Source organism: Rhinichthys klamathensis, unplaced genomic scaffold (genome assembly GCF_029890125.1).
Source record: "Rhinichthys klamathensis goyatoka isolate OS25496 unplaced genomic scaffold, OSU_Roscu_1.1 h1tg000592l_1, whole genome shotgun sequence".
In the NCBI taxonomy this organism is placed as follows: Eukaryota; Metazoa; Chordata; class Actinopteri; order Cypriniformes; family Leuciscidae; genus Rhinichthys; species Rhinichthys klamathensis.
In genome coordinates, this window is record NW_026607049.1 from 75,001 (window position 1) to 96,085 (window position 21,085).

The 21,085-nt window shown below is 35.0% G+C and overlaps 1 protein-coding gene across 1 annotated transcript in view; it reads right to left on the bottom strand.

Annotated features, from left to right (window-relative positions):
* abcc3 (ATP-binding cassette, sub-family C (CFTR/MRP), member 3) overlaps positions 1-21,085 on the bottom strand; it is a 119,458-nt gene that overhangs the window by 11,339 nt on the left and 87,034 nt on the right. The window contains exons 23-29 of the mRNA XM_056240319.1: positions 20,050-20,360; positions 11,074-11,273; positions 9,546-9,672; positions 6,967-7,068; positions 4,987-5,133; positions 1,938-2,096; positions 276-442 (exon numbers count right to left, since the gene is read on the bottom strand). Coding sequence (XP_056096294.1) covers positions 276-442; positions 1,938-2,096; positions 4,987-5,133; positions 6,967-7,068; positions 9,546-9,672; positions 11,074-11,273; positions 20,050-20,360 — 1,213 coding nt within the window. The remainder of the gene's footprint in view (positions 1-275; positions 443-1,937; positions 2,097-4,986; positions 5,134-6,966; positions 7,069-9,545; positions 9,673-11,073; positions 11,274-20,049; positions 20,361-21,085) is intronic.

The window sequence follows — 21,085 nt, forward strand, 5'->3', positions numbered from 1 at the left end:
TGAATTATTCCAGACTTTTGCCTGGTAGTGTTCAAGTGAAACTGGAACAATTATAATATGGTGCAAAAGTTCATTTATTTCAGCAATTCAACTTAAAAGGTGAAACTAATATATTATATAGACTCATTACATGCAAAGTGAGATATTTCAAGCCTTTATTTGTTATGATTTTGATGATTATGGCTTACTACCATACAATATTTTTCCGAGATAAGGACCCATGGTGAAGGGGAGGGGCTTAGGCTCTCCATATCTGTGCTGTGTGATTGCAGTACCTGAGGTTCTCTCCTCCTTCAGAGCACTCCAGGTCCAGCTTTAAAGCCTGGCTGCTCACAAACTTCTTCAGATGAGACTGTTCCAGAGCTTTCCACAATTCCTCATCACTGTATTTATCAAAGGGGTCGAGGTTCATCCGCAGAGTCCCAGAGAAGAGAACCGGCTCCTGCAAACACACGTCGAGTTACAGTCACAGCACACACACACTCATATTCACAGCGGAGTTACAGTCACAGCACACACACACTCATATTCACAGCGAGACTCAATGCTAGGAGTGAGCAGTGTGTTTGAGAGAGAGACACAACATTTGTTCATCATATATGTATATATACTGTATGTGTTTTTTAGTGCTTTGTTTTTCATGTCACCAAAGTAACAATTTTTTTAACTTGCTGGCATAAATGATAAATTATTAATTAAAATTAAATACTACAAGCAGCCCAATCCTGCTATTAATGCAAATTAATTAAAAAACAACATGCAACAACATTAATATATTTGCTAAAAATAATATATTATAAAATAATATATGTATATATATACATATTATATTTCACATTTTTAAAATTAATCAGTAAGGATTTAAAAATTACTTATTTTTTAGCAATATCATGCAATAAATTATATATATATATATATATATATATATATATGAATAAAATAGTAATAATATAATTTTTATTTTAACTTTTATGTATATATATATATATATACATAAAAGATCAAATAAAAATTATATTAATTACTATTTTATTCTTATATATATATATGTACACACATATATATAAAACGTTTTTTAGTAATAATATATATAAATTAGGGCTGTCAAATGATTAATCGTGATTAATCACATCCAAAATAAAAGTTTTTTTTACATAATATATGTGGGTGCACTGTGTATAATTATTTTATATTTATAAATACACACACATGCTTGTATATATTTAAGAAATATTTTCATGTATATACTGTATATAGATTTATATATAATTTATATTATATATAATATAAATATTTTATATATAAATAATATTTTTTTCTAAAATATACATGCATGTGTGTGTATTTATATATATACAAAATAATTATACACAGTGCACCCACATATATTATTTAAAAATGTGATTAATCGTGATTAATCATTTGACAGCCCTAATTTATATATATTATATACAGTATATATAAAAATTTTAATTCTATTACCATTTTATTTTTTCCTGGAAAGATACATTGCTTTACAAAAATGAAAAAAAAAATTAATCTGAATTTGAATCATTTTTGAGTTGTGAACGCTGAACGCAGCTCTGCTGAGCACAACACATGAAATCACACGGCAGCGTTTTAGTATCTGTTAAAAGGTGAAATGAGGTTAAGAACAGGTTTTACTAGAGAAAACTGAGAAAACAAACAACAGGAAAAAAGCATAATGTTAATAATCTGGACACAAACGAACAGGCCATTAGCCTCAGCGGTGTGTGGAGTTGCACAGGCTCATTATCAGCGCTCAGCGCTCTGGCTTCATCCACCGCCAGCACAATCAACTGCTTTATGGCTCTGAATGGGGAAATGAGCTTTTTCTGCTGACCCATCATGAGTGCAGTGCTAATATCGCAATAAACAGCTGTGCTTAAATGAAAACAGATGCGCTAGCACCACACCTGAGGGATGATGGTGAGTTTGGATCGCAGGTCATGAAGGCCGATCTCTGAGATCTTCACCTCGTCGATCACGATCTCTCCATCCGCCGCTTCCAGCAGACGAAACAAACACAGAGTCATCGACGACTTCCCGGCTCCCGTCCTTCCCACGATGCCGATCTGCAGAGGTGGACAGTAACGAAGGACATTAACTTTAGTACTGTACTTAAAGATGCAGTCTGTAAGAATGACCGCTAGTGGTGGAAATAGGTACTGCAGTCCAAAATCAAAATATCGGAGAACATTGTTTCTCCGCCCCCGCCTCCTCAGACTCGACGCTCACGCGGGTCGCCAGTTTGAGGACGGCGCTATTGACATCGGAAACCGAGGAGACTGTAAGTTGATTTATCCGCTGCTCTCGTTCATAGAGATTTTTAGAAGGATATCGAGGGCTTTTTAGGTTGTGTGGAATCTGCCATATCTGACCCAGTTTGTTTGCTCGTTTCCATGGCTACAATACGCTGTTTCCCGCCAACTGGCAACCCGGGGTGTCGAAATACTATTGGGTGAACTGGCAGTGGGCGGAGTCACACAGACCAAAACAAAAACCGACTGACAACACAGAATATGTAAAATAACAAGTAAAATAACCGGCTGTAGAAGTGTTTTTCAGATAAACGAGTATGTGAACTCAGCATGTTTCCTAAATATCTGCAACCACATTATGGTGTTTTTATGCTTTAGAAGAGTAGGAAAGTTACATACAGCACCTTTAAAGGTGCATTGCGCAACATTTCATGTTAAAAATACCCGTTTTTCTAACCCATACATGCTTAAACAATTGCCTGATGGGCTGAATGAGCCCTTCTCTGATCACTGCGATTGCCTCTATAATCCTGTACAGTAAAATAAATAAGAGGGATTCGGGTAAATAAGAGACTGGGCGTGACGTCATGCGCGTTCACGCTCCCCTGGCTATGTCTGGCAGGTTTGTGTATTCGCCGCCATTCTCCGTATCAGCGAAGACAACTCGAGCGACAAAACTTTAGTCAACTTTCGACAGAAGTAGAAGATGGATTCTAAGAGACCGGCTTGTAGTTCATTCCAAACCCCAACGCAAACTCCACGTAAGACAAAGAAAAGAAAACTTGTGTCTAGTGCCACCAAAAGGGCCAAATTGGAGTCAGACAGGCGTTGGAATAAGACGAGAGTCAACATCGGGAAGGCTTTCAACAAATGGAGAGATCTCCGGTCTGCTCTAGGGCTCAAAAGGGATCCTCAGTTGGCTTTTTTCTTGATAAAACGGTTCATGAACGTGTTTCCATAATAATACAATCATAAGTGGATACAGTAAACACATAAAACAGTTCAACATGGAGATAGATGGAAACAAAAACCGAAGTTTTCTACTACCCCCGTTTTCCCCTCACACATAAGTGTGTAATTTCCTCAAATGCCTTTCCTTTCATATATTTAAAATGACTTGCAGATTTATAACTTTATTACCTCTGAAGACATTATGACTGTAAACAAAAGATTTGTGCGGCTGATGCTCCTTTGGTTATGAACAGCTCGAGCTCGAAGTGTGTGTGTGCGTGTGGTCCATGAGCGTGCGCACCTCTGGTTGCAGTTTCGCTTGTCGCCAGAGGGGGCGTAGTTCTGCAAAAACTCAGAGACTTGCGCAATGCACCTTTAAGTACACTTTTTGAGTATCTGTACTTTACTTGACTTTTATTTTTTTCTGGAAATCTTTTACTTTAACTTCACTACATTTGAAAGACGAATATTGTACTTTTTACTCCACTGCATTTCTCGAGTATAAAGTAGTAACGTCAGTCAGGAGAGGATTTCATTTCATCTCTAAAACGTGATTGGTGACAGACAGCCTATCAGTGATCACTCTTGTAGAGTCACGTGTCGTGAGGTTCAGCGTTTGAACAGTTTGAACACTAATCAACTGGAGGCAGAATAAACGAAGACAGATCCTCGGTGCGTGCGCACATCCATGACTCAAATGTTTTATAGACCACTTGATTCAAATGTGCATGAATGGATACACATGAGCCCCGGATTCCGGAAAATACACAGATAATGTGTCCCGGGATCGTTTGATTTTGGTTCATTCACACTGCCAGTGATTTTCCAGAATCTGTGTGTGCGTTCACACACATGCTATATGACAGTAATGATGTTTCCTCAGATTTACTCCACAAATATCATCCACTGGAGTTCACTGGTTATGTTAGTGTATCAAACACTCAGAAATAGCTATTTATTGCCTATTAAATTACATTTTAACTCATATTATATTTAGCTTTGCTCAATTTAAGAAGCCTACTGTCAGCTTTTACAGAATTACCCACTAATGAGGGTAAAATACTCTTTATTGTTGATATTCTGGGCTCATCTGCTCATCTGTATATAGTATACTTGATGAATAAGCTGTAAACTTAATCTGATCTTTTAATATCACTGTTTCAGGCATTTTACGTTTTTTTTCCCCCCTCTAACTGTTTTTCTTAAAGTCCCCCTGTGTTGAAAATCCAGTTTTTAATGTTGTTTATGTGTCTATGTGGTGTTTTTAATACGCTTTAACACAAACCATGTGTAAGTTCATAAGTTGACAGCATTGCTGAGTATTTCCTCCTTAAAACTGCAGTGAACCAAAGACAGTCTCAAAAACACGGTTTGAAATCGCTGGTGTTTCTGACGTCACAAACGACCTTGTAACCAATCAGATCAACGTGTGATCGCCAACCAGTGGATCTCTGAGCTGAGGGAGTGAGTGGAGGCGGGGCTCATTTGCATATTCATAGAACCGTGCATACTAAATGAGGCAAGGGTGTCGAGTTACATTCAAGATATTTTAAGACATGAAGATTTTTTTTAAGGAAACACGCCTAAATATGTCATTTTGGTGATCAAAGAAATGAGTTTTAAGGGATAAAATGATTGACTACAGGGGGACTTTAAGTGATTGAAATATTGTCTTCTTTTGACAGCTGATCCACATGTTGGTGGCTTAAAACAGATGTAAAGCTGCCAGAAACGGCATTACGAGGCTCCTGACCTTCTCTCCTCCCTTGACCTTCAGAGAGACGTTCTTCAGCACCAGGTCCAGTCCTTCTCGATATCTCACGCTGTAATCCACGAACTCCACGTTTCCCTCGGGAGGCCAGTCCGGCGGCGGGCGCTTGTCCTGCACGACCCATGGAGCCTGTGGAGACCCAGGGTCCAGTTTAATCAGCTCAGAATAAACTGCAAACATGATGCTCTTCCTCAGTGCTTCTGTCTCGTTTTCCAGCACAAACATCTCAACATTCATAAATGTGTGTGAGTGTGAGTGTGTGTGGGCATGTTTAGCTATACTTGAGGACCAAATGTCCCCACAAGGACAGTAAAATTTGAGATTCCCTACTTTGTAAGGACTTTTTTCTGGCTATTAATTGATTAATAAACATAATAAAATGTGTTTTTTTGAAAATGTAAAAATACAGAAGCTTTGTGTGATGGGTAGGTTTAGGGGTCGGGTTAGTGTGTGTGTGTTTTTGAGGACAGAAATGTGTATAGTGACATGGGTATTACAACGTATATTACTTGTATAACGTTATAATATCTTACATCAAATGAGCTCTTGCTGTCGATGATCAGAATAAACTGCAAGCGGAAGGAAAGCCAAACTCTGGTCCCAAACAAATGAGTAATAACTTCTTTGCGGTGCGTATTACATTGATTACGGTCTTTTTTCAGAATAAACTGCGTTTCTGTCCTGTTTTTCAGCACAAATATCTAAACATTCATAAGATACATTTATTTGAAAAACAAAATGACTGAAGATATACGAAAAAAGTGAGTTTATGATTAAAACAAGAACAAATTAGTGTCAATGGGGTCAGAAAAACCTGTTTTATTTCTTACTTAGTTACTAGTTGCTTATTTTAGGGCTGGCTGATATTCATTTAACATTAATTAACATAACATATTAGACCTTGAGGATGAATGTAAACATGTATATTTGTTTGTTCACAATTCAACTCCACAGAGTCGCTGCCCTTTAATTTAGGGCCCCATGAAATTCATTTTAATTTTCCCTAAATTCTGTGTTTTCCATTTGATTTATTTTTGGGGGGATTCTGCGTTTAATGATTTAAGAATTTTATATACACTTTAACAATTTAATTAAGCTTCTAAAATGTAATCAAATTGAAATATAACAATTAATTTACAACAAAACATTGCATTTTTATGTTTTGGCAAATACGATGCTGCACAACAGAACTGTATACATTTAATACATGGATGAAAAATATTTTATAATTTCTTGTATGATATTCCTTAGAAATATTATTATTATTACTTTGAGAAGTATATTTTAGTATACAGCAGTGATATATTTCTGTCATAATTTCTTCACGTTAAACCAGACTTTTATTGTGACGTTTTCTCGTGAAGATCTTAGAGTTTCAGTTTCAGATGGTCGTTTTTCTGAAATTAAACGATGAAAAGCTTGTGAAGATACAGGTGAAACGCGAAAAATTTGAATATGTTCATTTATATCAGTAATTCAACTTAAAAGGTGAAACTAATTTATTATATAGACTCATTACATGCAAAGTGAGATATTTCAAGACTTAATTTTGATGATTATGTCTTACAGCTTATGAAAACCTTTTCACAATATTCTAATTTTGAATTCATATCTGTAAGCCATAATCATCAAAATTAAGTCTCGAAATATCTCACTTTGCATATAATGAGTCTATATAATATATTAGTTTCACCTTTTAAGTTGAATTACTGAAATAAATGAACTTTTGCACGATATTCTAATTTTTCGAATTTCACCTGTACTTATTTTCCTACTTAATTACTAGTTTTCTCAAACTACCGTCAAAGAGTAAAGTAAATTCTAGAGCGTTTTTTACTGTTTCAACATCATTTTCACAGTGCTGTGAAAAAGCGGACCAGATTTCATGCTGATATTCAAGAGCAAATAAATCAATTAAATGTTTATTCTTAAGAAAACGAGCGTGTGTTTGTTGTACTGTACCTCAGTCGGTGTTTCTGAATACTCCTTCACTCTTTCCACCGCTACTATGTTGCTCTCAAGGTCAGAGGTCATCCTCACCATCCAGTTAAGGGACATAGTGACCTACAGTATACAGTAGAAGTAAAAAGTGTTGTTGCAGAATAGAGGCGCTTACAGTGAAGGAAAAAACTCCTCTGTTTTCTAATCTTGCTTTATATTAAATGTGACATTGCATACTGCAAATATTGTTGTATAAAACAATTTAAAAAGCAAATAAAAGCATCTGCTTAATGTCAAGTCAAGTCAAGTCATCTTCATTTATATAGCGCTTTTAACAATGGATTGTTTCAAAGGAGCTTTACAGAGATAAACATATAATTTAAGGTAACAGATTGTTTTGGCGTTATAGCGGTTCTTGAATAATGTTACTTCCAGCTAAAGTTAACTTTGATTGATTCACCTCCGTCGAAATGATCAGACTTTAAACGCGAACCTGTGATTAACGCTGACGGCGTTCACATGCTCATTCAGAATTCTATAGTTATGTGCTTTTTAAAATATGTGCGCAGGTTTGTAATTCATACAACCCAGCCTAAACAAACTACTTTTCTTGCCTATAAATTTTGATACAGAATTTTGTTTTATTTTATCACTTCGGGGTACGCGAGCCGGAATTCACAGTATACAGTTAAACTGTATATAACTGTATACTTGGTAACAATAATACAGTTATTTATTGTTTATTGCTTAAATATTTCTCCTACGTATTTATGTCTTATGTTATTTGTGTAAATTATGGAACCTTGTTTCCGCCACAGAATAAAAAATAAAAAAGGTAATTGCGACTTTTTTTCTCACAATTGCTTGTTATAAAGTGAGAATTGCGTGTTATAAAGTCGCAATTGTGTGTTATAAAGTCAGAATTGTGAGATATAAAGTTGCAATTGTGTTATAAAGTCAGAATTGCGTTATAAAGTCAGAATTGCGTGATGTAAAGTCAGAATTGCGTTATAAAGTCAGAATTGCGTGATATAAAGTCATTATTGCGTGATATAAAGTCATTATTGCGTGATATAAAGTCATTATTGCGTGATATAAAGTCAGAATTGTGTTATAAAGTCAGAATTGCGTGATATAAAGTCATTATTGCGTGATATAAAGTCAGAATTGCGTGATATAAAGTCAGAATTGCGTGATATAAAGTCATTATTGCGTGATATAAAGTCAGAATTGCGTGATATAAAGTCAGAATTGCGTGATATAAAGTCAGAATTGCGTGATATAAAGTCAGAATTGTGTTATAAAGTCAGAATTGCGTGATATAAAGTCATTATTGCGTGATATAAAGTCAGAATTGCGTGATGTAAAGTCATTATTGCGTTATAAAGTCATTATTGCGTGATATAAAGTCATTATTGCGTTATAAAGTCAGAATTGCGTGATAGTCATTATTGCGTTATAAAGTCAGAATTGCGTGATATAAAGTCAGAATTGTGTTATAAAGTCAGAATTGCGTGATATAAAGTCATTGTTACGTGATATAAAGTCAGAATTGCGTGATATAAAGTCAGAATTGCGTGTTATAAAGTCAGAATTGCGTGATATAAAGTCATTATTACGTGATATAAAGTCATTATTGCGTGATATAAAGTCAGAATTGCGTGATGTAAAGTCAGAATTGCGTTATAAAGTCAGAATTGCGTGATAAAGTCATTATTGCGTGATATAAAGTCAGAATTGCGTGATATAAAGTCAGAATTGCGTTATAAAGTCAGAATTACGTGATATAAAGTCATTATTGCGTGATATAAAGTCAGAATTGCGTGATATAAAGTCAGAATTGTGTTATAAAGTCAGAATTGCGTGATATAAAGTCATTATTGCGTGATGTAAAGTCAGAATTGCGTGATATAAAGTCATTATTGCGTGATATAAAGTCATTATTGCGTGATATAAAGTCAGAATTGCGTTATAAAGTCAGAATTGCGTGATAGTCATTATTGCGTGATATAAAGTCAGAATTGCGTGATATAAAGTCAGAATTGTGTTATAAAGTCAGAATTGCGTGATATAAAGTCATTATTGCGTGATATAAAGTCAGAATTGCGTGATATAGTCAGAATTGTGTTATAAAGTCAGAATTGCGTGATATAAAGTCAGAATTGCGTGATGTAAAGTCAGAATTGCGTTATAAAGTCAGAATTGCGTGATAGTCATTATTGCGTGATATAAAGTCAGAATTGCGTGATATAAAGTCATTATTGCGTGATATTAAGTCAGAATTGCGTGATATAGTCGCAATCGTGTTATAAAGTCAGAATTGCGTGATATAAAGTCAGAATTGTGTGTTTTAAAGTCGCAATTGTGTGAAATAAAGTTGCAATTGTATTATAAAGTTGCAATTATCTTTTAAAATGTTTTATTCTGTGACAGAAACAAGCTTCCATAATAAATGCACCATGAGATGTAGTTAAAATGAAAAAGAAATGTCTGCATGATAAACAGTATCAATACACTAATGTTAGAGCTACAGATGAACACTATTACATGAACTATTACACATGACTAGCGGTTATAACACATAATGAGTGTGACTGTACCTGTAGAGCATAGGACACTGACAGACCCACCAGACCAGGACTCAGTTTATCCTTCCCGACCGCAGCGAACAGAGCAGCAAACAACACAATACAGTTCCCGATAAACTCGATCCGAACCCCCAACCACCTGTTTCGCACCCAAACACAACATGTTACAACTGAGCGACATTTCAGAGACATTTCCCACAAAAGCCAGAAATAAATGGAAGACGGAAGAAAATCTGCATGCATCCGAACGACTTATAAAGTCAGAATTGCATGAGATAAAGTCGCAATTGTTATAGTCGCAATTGTTATAAAGTCAGAATTGCGTGATTTAAAGTCGTAATTGTTATAAAGTCAGAATTGTGAGATATAAAGTCGCAATTGTTATAAATTCGCAATTGTTATAAAGTCAGAATTGCGTGATTTAAAGTCGTAATTGTTATAAAGTCAGAATTGTGAGGTATAAAGTCGCAATTGTTATAAATTCGCAATTGTTATAAAGTCAGAATTGCGAGATATATAGTTGCAATTGTTATAAAGTCAGAATTGCGTGATATAAAGTCGCAATTGTTATAAAGTCGCAATTGTTATAAAGTCAGAATTGTGAGATATAAAGTCGCAATTGTTATAAATTCGCAATTGTTATAAAGTCAGAATTGCGTGATTTAAAGTCGTAATTGTTATAAAGTCAGAATTGTGAGGTATAAAGTCGCAATTGTTATAAATTCGCAATTGTTATAAAGTCAGAATTGCGAGATATATAGTTGCAATTGTTATAAAGTCAGAATTGCGTGATATAAAGTCGCAATTGTTATAAAGTCGCAATTGTTATAAAGTCAGAATTGCGTGATATAAAGTCGCAATTGTTATAAAGTCAGAATTGTGTGATATAAAGTCGCAATTGTTATAAAGTCAGAATTGCGTGATATAAAGTCGCAATTGTTATAAAGTCAGAATTGTGTGATATAAAGTCGCAATTATTATAAAGTCAGAATTGCGTGATATAAAGTCGCAATTGTTATAAAGTCAGAATTGCCAGATATAAAGTCGCAATTGTTATAAAGTCAGAATTGCAAGATATAAAGTCGCAATTGCGTGTATAAAGTCAGAATTGCAAGATATAAAGTCGCAATTGTTATAAAGTCAGAATTGTGAGATATAAATTTGCAATTGTAAACTGTATTGCGTGATATAAAGTCGCAATTGTTATAGACAGTATTGCGTGATAAAAAGTCAGTATTGCGTGATATAAAGTTGCAATTGTCATAAAGTCAGAATTGCAAGATATAAAGTCGCAATTGTTATAAAGTCAGAATTGCGTGATATAAAGTCGCAATTGTTATAAAGTCAGAATTGCGTGATATAAAGTCGCAATTGCTATAAAGTCAGTAATGCGTGTTAAAAAGTCGCAATTGTTATAAAGTCAGTATTGTGTGATATATAGTGAGAATTGCGTGATATAAAGTCGCAATTGTTAAATAATTAAAGTCGCGATTGTAAAATCTGCATGCATCCGAGCGAGTGTGAGCGAGACCGAACCAACCTGTTGGAGACGATACCAGGGTAGTAACTCTTTTGGTTCTCATCCACTTTCATATCGCTCATGAGAACGAAGGCGCCGTGGCGCCCGTACGCGCGGATCACGCTCGTGCCCGTGATGGTCTCCGAGAAATGAGAATATATAGGAGACCTACTGACAGACTCCAGCCTCTTAAGCTGACGAGACGTGGCCACATAAAACCTCTACGGAGGAAAAACATGCTTTACACACACAAACTACAGCAGGGATATTACATATTTATACATGCATGAATGAGTGAGGATTCAGAAGACACACTCTTCATTTGACAACATGCATTTTTGCTCTGATTTTTTGCTTTGTCGAAGTCTTTTATTAAGGCAAAATTTCAAAATGCTTTAAAATTAACAAGATAATATTGCAGGTTTGTCTCAACTCTAGGAATGTTTGGTCAGTTTAGTACTAACTAAGAGACTATTTATAATAATACTATTTATAATAAGAGAAAATGCCTAATCAAGATAAATGTTAAATAATTCATGAGCTTCTATATAATAATTTTATATATTTTCTTTAAAAAAAATCTTATGCACAATACAGTGACATACATTGTTAAAGATTTTGGGGTCGGTGAGAGTTTTTATGTTTCTGAAAGAGTCTCTTCTGCTCACCAAAGCTTCATTTATTTGATCAAAAATACAGTAAAAACAGTATAATATTATTATAATATAAATCAGTTGTTTTCTATGTGAATATATAGTAAAGTGTAATTTATTCCTGTGATCAAAGCTGCACATATTTAATCAAAAATACAGTAAAATAGTGAAATATGAACTGCTGTTTTCTATGTGAATATACAGTAAAGTGTAATTTATTCCTGTGATCAAAGCTGTATTTTCAGCATCATTACTCCAGTCTTCAGTGTCACATGATCCTTCAGAAATCACTCTAATATGAGGATCTGATGCTCAAGAAACATTTATGATTATTATCAATGTTGAAAACCGTGATACATTTAATTTTTCAGGATTCTTTGATGAATAGAAAGTTCAAAAGAACAGCATTAATTTGACATAGAATCGTTTGTAACATTATAAATGTCTTTACTGTCACTTTTGATCAATTAAGTCTGAATACAATAATCAAAATTCTTCTGAATATCAAATATCGCAAACTATAATAAACTGTATGTGATTCTAGTTAATCTGCACATTCCTTCATTGAGACAAACCGCATAACATGTCCAATCTTTAATTTAGTTAATTTAGTTTAATTAAGTTTCTAGAATCCTCACCATAAGCACTTTTAATCAAACAATATTTCAGAATGCAATACTCTTATTGATATATATATTAAAAATACCATTCACATTAAGGGATCAAATATAAATGGGATTAAACGCTATCATAATGTTGTAGTGTTTGGTTTGGCTTTGTGCATTTCTGAATATAATGACATTAATAACAATCTGTGAGAATCATGTGATATTTCGGCTGCATGCGACAGGCGATTGGCTCAGAAAACACAGAGCGCTTCAGAAAGCCAGTTCGTGCCATGCAAAGAAGATGAGGAGTTACAGCACAATCAGGAGAGATGCAAGACCACGGGCAATTATGCAATGAGAGATTGAGGGTTTAGTACCGATGAGTCGAGAGAATCACATACGAGATCAAATTATGACACTCGATAGAGGCCCATAAACATATGAAACACCATTATCAATATTAAACAGTGTTACAAACCCTAATGCTGTTTTTCTTTCCACTACTTGTAATTAGCATCTGAACTGTTCAAGAAGATCGGTAACACTTTACTTGAAGGGGTGTGCATAAGACTGACATGACACCTTCATAATCATGACATGACACAGAGGGTTTATGCATGTTTATGACAACTGTCATTAAGTGTCATATATATGACATTGTTTGAGATGTCTTTGTCATGACAACTTGACATTACTAAGACAACATAAATTGTCATAAACATGTCATAAACATGACATAGCAGATTAATTATCAAACTTAAGAAGCCACTTAGCTTTATGGGTTAACATTACATTAAACTGTCATGTGGTTGGTTTTGACATTGGCTGTCATGAGGCATTATAACTGTGTCATGAATATTTTTCTTGACCTCAACTACAGTGGTACACATTGAATTTGTCATTAACATGTTATAATGGCCTCATGACAGCCAATGTCAAAACCAACCACATGACAGTTTAATGTAATGTTAACCCATAAAGCTAAGTGGCTTCTTAAGTTTGATAATTAATCTGCTATGTCATGTTTATGACATGTTTATGACAGGTTTTTTTGTCTTAGTAATGTCAAGGTGTCATAACAAAGACATCTCAAACAATGTCATATTTGCATTAAAAATGTCATAATTGAGCGAATGACACTTAATGACAGTTGCATAAACATCCTTCATATTCAAGACATGTCACGATTATGAAGGTGTCATGTCAGTCTTATGCACACCCCTTCAAGTAAAGTGTTACCAGAAGAACTTAACACTACATTGTTAATAGTCTAAATATTAGTAGATAATTAACAGCGGAGCTCACCACCAAACACACTTCTTATATGGATTATTATTTTACATATGCAAGTTCTTCCATTAAAATAACTACATGCCAGGTATGAGTTAAAAGTCCACTTGAATCACAGTCTGTTACGCGCGCTTGCATTAGTACTGATGAAATGATGACATTCCCACAGCAAAACTTCATCTTCTACTGTAACTCTACTGTAACTCTACTGTAAAACGCTGTTCTTTACCCATCTTTATTACTTATACTTTTCATTACATCGTATATCCATACAGGCGGATATACAGCATACCAGCACATTCATATAATTAATAATAATACGTTATTGCAATAATGCATATATAATAATAATAATTATTATTATCATCATTAATGTTATTGTTACTACCACTATTACCATTGATATTATTAACCCAAATATTAACAGTAATAATTTATTGTAATACTTTATTAAATGATATATAGATATATTTAATAATAATGATAAACATTAGAATTATTATAAGTAGTCGTCATTTAATAAATGATTGCAATATTCTATTATTATTTTGTTGTAATAATTTAAATCATCATAATAATTATCATTATTAGTAGTAGTATACTTAAACATGAACTTTATAAAAAATAATGTAATAAATTATTGCTGTCGTGAATAATAATAATAAATGATTGCAAAACTAATGATCATCATCATAATACTCATAATCATATTAATAATGTATTAAATAATATAAAATATTATTATAATCGAAATATTATTATTATAAGTAGTAGTATTATATAATTTAACAAATTATTGCGATAATGTATTATTATTTTCTTGCAGTAATTTATAAATTATATAATCAAAATAATTCAAATTATTAATACTATTATTATTAGTAGCAGTAGTATTATATTTAATAAATTATTGCAATAATTTATTACCACTATTGTTGTTGTTTCTGCTGTTGTCAATAATAATAATAATAATACAATGTTATTTAAATGATATAATTATTACATTAATGTATTAAATTATATAATAATTATTGTTATCATTATTATTATTATTAGCAGTAGTAGTAGTAGTATATCATTAAACAAATTATTGCAAAAATGAATGATTACTATCATTATTATTATTAGCAATAGTAGTAGTATATAATTGAATACATTATTGCAAAAATTAATTATTATTATTAGGAGTAGTAGTAGTATATAATTGAATACATTATTGCACAAATTAATTATTATTATTATTATTATTATTATTAGCAATAGTAGTAGTATATAATTGAATACATTATTGCAAAAATTAATTATTATTATTATTAGCAGTAGTAGTAGTGTATAATTGAATACATTATTGCAAAAATTATTACTATCATAATTATTATTAGCAATAGTAGTAGTATATAATTGAATACATTATTGCAAAAATGATTACTATCATAATTATTATTATTACCTTTCCTCAAATGATGAATAATTCACTATAAAACAGAAGCACTGCCTTATGTTCCTGTGCGTTTGGGTAAAGAACAGCATCAGTTCAGTGAGTCGAGTCTCTCCGTTCGTTCACCAGAGTCTCGACTCCCTGACCGCACCAAAACCCAGTGACCAAACCACACGGTGTAAAGACTACAACACTACGACAGTGATAATAATGCAGCTAGAACAGAACATCAACACATGTTAGCATGCTGTATTAATGAGTTAGCAGACTTGTTCCTATTTACCTGGACCCACCAATAGAACAGCATTAACGGCACTATGACTATGAGGAACATAGGGGTGAGGACAGAGCAAACGAGCAGCACATTTACTGTGTACCAGAAAGTGCGCATCCAGATATCAATATTGTCTGGAATGAGCGAGTCTATAGTGTCCACGTCTTTGCTGAAGCGGTTCAGGACCCGGCCTGAGGGGGTGGCCTGGAAAAAGGCCTGTGGCGCGCTCAGGATGGCCTGGAGCATGTGCTGGTGTGTGAGGCGGGCCGCCTTCAGTGTGCTGTACGCCCGGCACAGTAAAGCGTTGGCCAGAATCAGCACACCTGCGCACAACGACACACACAACGAGGAAGAGGAGGGTTAGTCGGGTTTAGCCCTCGCTCGTCTGATTCAGACTGGCTCGTCAGACAGGCTATAGGGCTGGAAACACCAGTTTCACATTTCAGTTTTGATTCACTTCCGATTTTGATTCACAAGCCTGTGATTTTATTCGATTCGATTCACAAGCTTGTGATTTTATTCGATTTGATTCACAAGCTTGTGATTTTATTCAATTCCGATTTTGATTCACAAGTTTGCGATTTTATTCAATTCCGATTTTGATTCACAAGTTTGAGATTTAATTCACTTTCGAATTCGATTCACAAGCTTGTGATTTTATTCGATTTGATTCACAAGCTTGTGATTTTATTCAATTCCGATATTGATTCACAAGTTTGTGATTTTATTCGATTCTGATTTTGATTCACAAGTTTGAGATTTGATTCACTTTCGAATTCGATTCACAAGCTTGTGATTTTATTCGATTCGATTCACAAGCTTGTGATTTTATTCGATTCCGATTTTGATTCACAAGTTTGCGATTTGATTAAATTCCGATTTTGATTCACAATTTTGAGATTTAATTCAATTCCGATTTTGATTCACAAGTTTGAGATTTAATTCACTTTCGAATTCGATTCACAAGCTTGTGATTTTATTCGATTTGATTCACAAGCTTGTGATTTTATTCGATTCCGATTTTGATTCACAAGTTTGTGATTTTATTCGATTCTGATTTTGATTCACAAGTTTGAGATTTGATTCACTTTCGAATTCGATTCACAAGCTTGTGATTTTATTCGATTCGATTCACAAGCTTGTGATTTTATTCGATTCCGATTTTGATTCACAAGTTTGCGATTTGATTAAATTCCGATTTTGATTCACAAGTTTGAGATTCGATTCACTTTTGATTTTGATTCACAAGCTTGTGATTTGATTCAATTCCGAATTTGATTCACAAGTTTGCGATTTGATTCAATTCCGATTTTGATTCACAAGTTTGAGATTTTATTCACTTTCGAATTCGATTCACAAGCTTGTGATTTTATTCGATTCGATTCACAAGCTTGTGATTTGATTCAATTCCGATTTTGATTCACAAGTTTGCGATTTGATTCAATTCCGATTTTGATTCACAAGTTTGAGATTTGATTTTACTTTCGAATTCGATTCACTAGCTTGTGATTTTATTTGATTCGATTCACAAGTTTGCGGTTTGATTCAATTCCGATTTTGATTCACAAGTTTGAGATTCAATTCACTTTCGATTTCAAACCACAAGCTTGTGATTTTATTCGATTCCGATTTTGATTCACAAGGTTGTGATTTTATTCATTCCGATTTTGATTCACAAGTTTGAGATTCAATTCACTTTCGATTTTGATTCACAGGCTTGTAATTCGACTAAATTCCGATTTTGATTCACAAGTTTGCGATTGGATTCACGAGCATGTGATTCGATTCAATTCCATGTTTAATTCACAGGCTTGCAATCCGATTCAATTCCCATTTTGATTCACAAGCTTATGATTGATTTAAATTCCAATTTCGATTAACAAGTTTGATTTCGATTCACTTCCGATTGAATTTTGATTTGATATCGATTCATTTGGATATATATCAGGTATTTATGGTCATCGAATGGCTTGTTTTGGCATTATTGTCCTCCAGCTGACGGTTAAACACTGATCGATGGATCATGACTGACTTCAGGAAGTTGTTCTGTATCTTCATCATTCCTTCTGATGTTCACTGTGTTTATTAATATTGCTGCTGTAACTAGTAGTGAAGAGGCAGAGATGATCGGTTCATCTGTCACACATTAAAGACCCACAAACACACATTTATTGCTTGAATTTTGCTATGAAACTGACAGAATTTGAAAGCGGAGACTTTGTTCCATATAGTGAAGCTTTGTTCACACAAAGACCAATCTAAGAATCAATAATGGTTCATCAAAATGAGAATCGATAACAATCGAGAACTCAATATTGTAAGCCAGCCCTGCAGTCTGTGTGTGTGACGCCACTAGTGGAGCTGAACGATGGTGCAAACACACACACACACATCTGGGAGAGAAACACTCAAATGCAGGAACTGATAACACTTCAACCTGGAATGCAATATACGCATCTGCCAAATGCATAAATGTGAAAGACAGAACACTGATTAATGTTTGATTTCGTGTTTATGATTCTCAGATATGAACACTGACGAGGCTCCTCAAAAACTATCAGCTAATTTGTAAAAACAAATACATTATACTATATAAAATTATGTCTCATAGCTCAGACACAGTACCGGTCAAAAGTTCGGGGGTTAAAAAAAAAAGAAGAAATTATTACTTTTATTCATCAGGGTCGCATTAAATTGATCAAAAGTGACATTTATAATATTAAAAAAGATTCTATTTCAAATAAATGCTGTTCTTTTGAACTTTATATTCATCAAAGAATACTGGAAAAACAATATATGACGGTTTCCACAAACAAATGAACTGTATTGAACATTGATAAATGTTTCTTGAGCATCAGATCCTCATATTAGAGTGATTTGTGAAGGATCATGTGACACTGAAGACTGGAGTAATGATGCTGAAAATTCACAGGAATAAATTACACTTTACTATATATTCACATAGAAAACAGATGTTAATATTTCCCTATTTTACTGCATTTTTTATCAAATAAATGCTGCTTTTGGTGAGCAGAAGAGACTCTTTCAAAAAACACAATTATTCCGAACTTTTGACCGGTTGTGCAATTTCATCTTTTTTTCAAGAATTTGAAGAGAAATGTTTGAGATCATATTGAAATCTCTGTCTTTTGATTGCAGACATTATTGAGATCTGATCTGAAATATGAGATTATACTGGGATCTCAAGATAAACATCCGAGAAGCTAAACATCAGTTTCAGAGCGACGACTGAAACATCAGAAAAATCTCATTTGAGAACTATAGATAATAACTAGACAATATCTCGACTAAAGCACTGCTCTCAACCACAGATGCACCATTTAATAACTCAAAATTATTGGAAATAAGTTCAATAATCATCATCATCAGCGCTAACAGAAAAGCAGGATTTACACACAAACCACGAGAGTCCCTGTGTGTGTGTGTGTGTGTGTGTGTGCATGTGTGTGTGTGTGATGGTTTGTGCTCATGAATGAGTGTTAGAGTGAAAACACACGAGAAACAGGAAGTGAGCAGGAGAAACAGGAAGTGAGCAGTCGCACAAGACATGGCTTCGCTCACACCGCGAGGAAATCTGATGTTCAGGAGCGAGTGTTTGACTTATTTATATTTAATGCATACACTGCAAAACATGCTGTTCTTCCTCAGTGTTTCTGTCTTGTTCTCCAGGACAAATATCCAAACATTCTTACATCAAGCTAAATGTATTTGAAAAGCAAAATGACTGAAAATATTGAGTCTTGTTTTATTAAAAAAACAATCAAAATTTAAGCTTAAAACAAAGCTTATCTTAATGCAAAGGGAAACCAATAGTATGATTCTGAGCCTTTGGCAGCATAAACTCGCTTAATTGTGATACAGTTTTTAAATAAAAATGTAAATGCATCTTGATTTAAGAATGTATAGATATTTTTACTGCATAGGAGCTGTATACACACAATAAAGTAAAACCAGGCAAAATAAGTACAGGTGAAACTCGAAAAATGTGAATATCGTGCATTTATGTCAGTAATTCAACTTAAAAGGTGAAACTAATATATTATATAGACTCATTACATGCAAAGTGAGATATTTCAAGCCTTTATTTGTTATAATTGTGATGATTATGGCTTACAGCTTCAGCTTCAAAATTAGAATATTGTGAAAAGGTTTTCATAAGCTGTAAGCCATAATCATCACAATTATAACAAATAAAGGCTTGAAATATCTCACTTTGCATGTAATGAGTCTATATAATATATTAGTTTCACCTTTTAAGTTGAATTACTGAAATAAATGAACTTTTGCACCATATTATAATGTTTCGAGTTTCACCTGTACTTGTATCCTGATTTAAAAACGTTTAGATATTTGTGCTGGAAAACAAGACAGAAATACTGATTAAGAAAATCATATTTTGTAGATAATAAGCAAACATGACAGCCGTAGAACATAATGCACACTTTAAATGATGTTACATATGTGCACAAAAGAAAAGCTATTTATCTGACCGTTCAGACTGGAACTAATAAGAATTATCAATCAAAAACTAAATGCATTTTGAAAAAAAAGTCTGATTTTCCTGGCGGTGTGAACGATGCCATATAGACTCATGCAAAAGAGGAGAGGAATAAATCGGATGAGGTTCAGACGTCTTTGCACATGCTCGGGAGAAGTGAAATGTTAAGGACCTGCCGGACTCGTCCAGAATCTGCAATAAATGGGAGAAAGTACCTGAACAAAGAAGTAAATCAAGGCCAGAGGGCCAATGACCAGAGCGAATATGGGTGTGCTGCAAATGATAACAATCATGGTGGACACGGAGGCAAAGAAGGTGCCCAGGAACATGAGCACTGTGGAGGGAAGGACCTCGTCGATCACGTAAATGTCCTTGGAGAAGCGGTTGATGATCCGGCCTATGGGAGTGGTGTCAAAGAAAGACTGTGGCGTGTGGAACTTGTTGTCCAGCAGCGCCTGGTGAAGCTTGCGGGAGCCCTGGATTTTCCCCAGTGCCAGAGTAAAGGAGGAAAACATGACCAGGACGCCTGTGTTAGAGAGACCAGAGGAGGGGGAGAGCGTCACTACACACACACACACACACACACACCTACAGGGGGCGCCAGAGGAGGGGGAGAGCGTCACTACACACACACACCTACAGGGGGCGCCAGAGGAGGGGGAGAGCGTCACTACACACACACACACACACACACACCTACAGGGGGCGCCAGAGGAGGGGGAGAGCGTCACTACACACACACACACACACACACACCTACAGGGGGCGCCAGAGGAGGGGGAGAGCGTCACTACACACACACACCTACAGGGGGCGCCAGAGGAGGGGGAGAGCGTCACTACACACACACACACACACACACCTACAGGGGGCGCCAGAGGAGGGGGAGAGCGTCACTACACACACACACACACCTACAGGGGGCGCCAGAGGAGGGGGAGAGCGTTACTACACACACACACACACCTACAGGGGGCGCCAGAGGAGGGGGAGAGCGGCACTACACACACACACACACACACACACACACCTACAGGGGGTGCCAGAGGAGGAGAGCGTCACTGCACACGCACACACACACACACACACACACACACCTACAGGGGGCGCCAGAGGAGGGGGAGAGAGTCACTACACACACACACACACACACCTACAGGGGGCGCCAGAGGAGGGGGAGAGCGTCACTACACACACACACACACACACACCTACAGGGGGCGCCAGAGGAGGGGGAGAGCGTCACTACAC